This window comes from Gadus morhua, chromosome 22 (genome assembly GCF_902167405.1).
Source record: "Gadus morhua chromosome 22, gadMor3.0, whole genome shotgun sequence".
Taxonomy (NCBI): domain Eukaryota; kingdom Metazoa; phylum Chordata; class Actinopteri; order Gadiformes; family Gadidae; genus Gadus; species Gadus morhua.
In genome coordinates this window covers 16,818,362-16,820,861 of record NC_044069.1, presented here as the reverse complement: position 1 = coordinate 16,820,861, position 2,500 = coordinate 16,818,362, and the positions used below count along the sequence as shown (strand labels likewise).

At 42.9% G+C, this 2,500-nt stretch overlaps 1 protein-coding gene across 1 annotated transcript in view; it reads left to right on the top strand.

Annotated features, from left to right (window-relative positions):
• necab1 (N-terminal EF-hand calcium binding protein 1) overlaps window positions 1-2,500 on the top strand; it is a 25,342-nt gene that overhangs the window by 12,247 nt on the left and 10,595 nt on the right. Inside the window, exon 6 of the mRNA XM_030347391.1 lies at window positions 355-491. Within this exon, the coding sequence (XP_030203251.1) occupies window positions 355-491 (137 nt within the window). The remainder of the gene's footprint in view (window positions 1-354; window positions 492-2,500) is intronic.

Genomic DNA, 2,500 nt, shown 5'->3' with positions numbered 1-2,500 from the left:
CTCTGCTCCTCTCTGATCTACAATGCTTTATTCTCTGCTCTCCAACTCTCCTCTCCTCTCCTCTCCTACTCTCTCCTCTCCTACTCCCTCCTCTCCTACTCTCTCCTCTCCTACTCTCTCCTTCTCTCTCCTCTCCTTCTCTCTCCTTCTCCTCGTTTCTCCTCTTCTTTTAATAAGGAGTAATTGTGGATACTTGGTGGAGACAACCAAAAACGTTGTTTTTTGGTTGTCCTCCAACATTACCCATCCCACATTACTACTTCTACTCCTACTAATAATACAAATATTATTACCAATACGTTCTTCTGACTTCATCTTCTTTTCTAAACCTGCCGCTTTCTTTCCATTGGACAGGAGTATCAGAACTCCACCCATCTGGAGCAGTTTGTGACACGCTTCCTGCTCAAGGAGACAGCCAATCAGCTCCATTCCCTGCAGAGTTCCCTGGAGTGTGCCATGGAAACCACCGCCGAGCAAACTCGCCAGGAGAAGTACGTGTGTTACATTCCTGTGGCACCTCATATCCGTGTATGAGGTTTAACTCACACGCACATGCAGACAGACTCATGCACACACATACATGCACATGCACACATAAACACACACCATGTATGCCCGCATGTACACACACACGCACACACACATACATACATCCATACATACATCCATCCATACATACATACATACATACATACATGCATACATACATACATACATACATACATACATACATACATACATACATACATACATACATACATACATACATACATACATACATACATACATACATGCATGCATGCATACATACATACAGACATACATGCATGCATGCATACATACATACATACATACATGCATGCATGCATACATACATACATACATACATACATACATACATACATACATACATACATACATACATACATACATACATACATACATACATACATACATACATACATACATACACAGAAACCAACATATTATGATGAAGCTGGTATTTTCTTTAAATTACTCTGAGTAATATGATTTTTTTATTTGGGTCTTGCAGGAAGACTAGAAATAGTCACCTGAGACAAAATAGCAGTTCTAACAAGTGCTAACGTTCTGTTTCTGTCTACATCTACCAGTGGAGTGTCTGCTAATGAGTGTAGCACTACAGGCCTCACCTGAAGTGGCTCTTGGGTGTGTGTGTGTGTGTGTGTGTGTGTGTGTGTGTGTGTGTGTGTGTGTGTGTGTGTGTGTGTGTGTGTGTGTGTGTGTGTGTGTGTGTGTGTGTGTGTTGTTGTGTTTGTGTTTGTGTGTGAAGATGTGAGTAATTTTTGTGAAAGCCTTTGCAATGCCTTCAGTGAATTTGGTTTGTTAATGTTGGTGACTCACTTGTTTTGCGGTAATGTGCGTGAAGGTGAGTATTCATTTGTGTGTTTGTGTGTGTATGTGTGTGTGTGTGTTTGTGTGTGTAGGTAAGTGTGTGTGTGTGTGTGTGTGTGTGTGTGTGTGTGTGTGTGTGTGTGTGTGTGTGCGTGCGTGCGTGCGCGTGCGTGCGTGCGTGCGTGCGTGCGTGTGTGTGTGTGTGTGTGCGTGCGTGTGTGTGTGTGTGTGTGTGTGTGCGTGCGTGCGTGTGTGTGTGTGTGCGTGTGTGTGTGTGTGTGTGTGTGTGTGCGTGTGTGCGTGTGTGTGTGTCTGTGTTGGCCCTGTAAACACGGTAAAAACTGAGCAACATCCGAAGGTCTCGGTGATTTGATTAAAAGCCAAGCACAACTATCAGTTCCTCGCAGCTAATGCCAGCTGACGTCTCCTCCTTTATGCAATATGCCGACAAAGAATGCTCCCCAAAATTAGCTTTTGATGAGACCTCCCCTCCCCCTCAATCTTAAAATACCTCAGAAATTCCCCACAGACCTCCTACTCTATTGTTTATGGACCAGCAAGGTTGAGAATGTGATTATTGTTTAATGTTTTTGTAAGATGTTTTTTTCTTTTTTATGGGAAGAGATACAATCTCACAACCTAGAAAGCAAAAGTCTCAGTGAAGCATATGTGCAGAGATATGTGTAAGACAGTTTAGAGTCTAACACGGTCAAAACCACCTTTATATCATCATGAAATGTCTCATAGTATTGCAGAAGTAATTCCAGGGTTTATTCCTCGGGTAGGTTCTTTCCTCTACTGTTATCCACCAATGTTGTCCCTGACATTTAGAGCCTCCCTCTAAATGTACGAGGCTGACAGCATGATGTCTCCAAAGGACAAAAGCTATTGCATCTACAAAGGCCGGCTGGTGTAAAAAGCGAAAAGCTAAAGCGTTTGCCGTCAACCTGGGTCACAACAAACCAAACAGCAGCTGTGGTACCTTTGTGTCTGTCCCAGCCTGTGATCGAAGATTTCTTTGTTTTGTTAAAGGTTTATTGTTTCTAGTACTCTGTAATATTTCCTATTTGGTTTTTGAAGATACCCTCCTCTCGCCTGGTATCAGAACTCCCCACTCCCTGCCCTC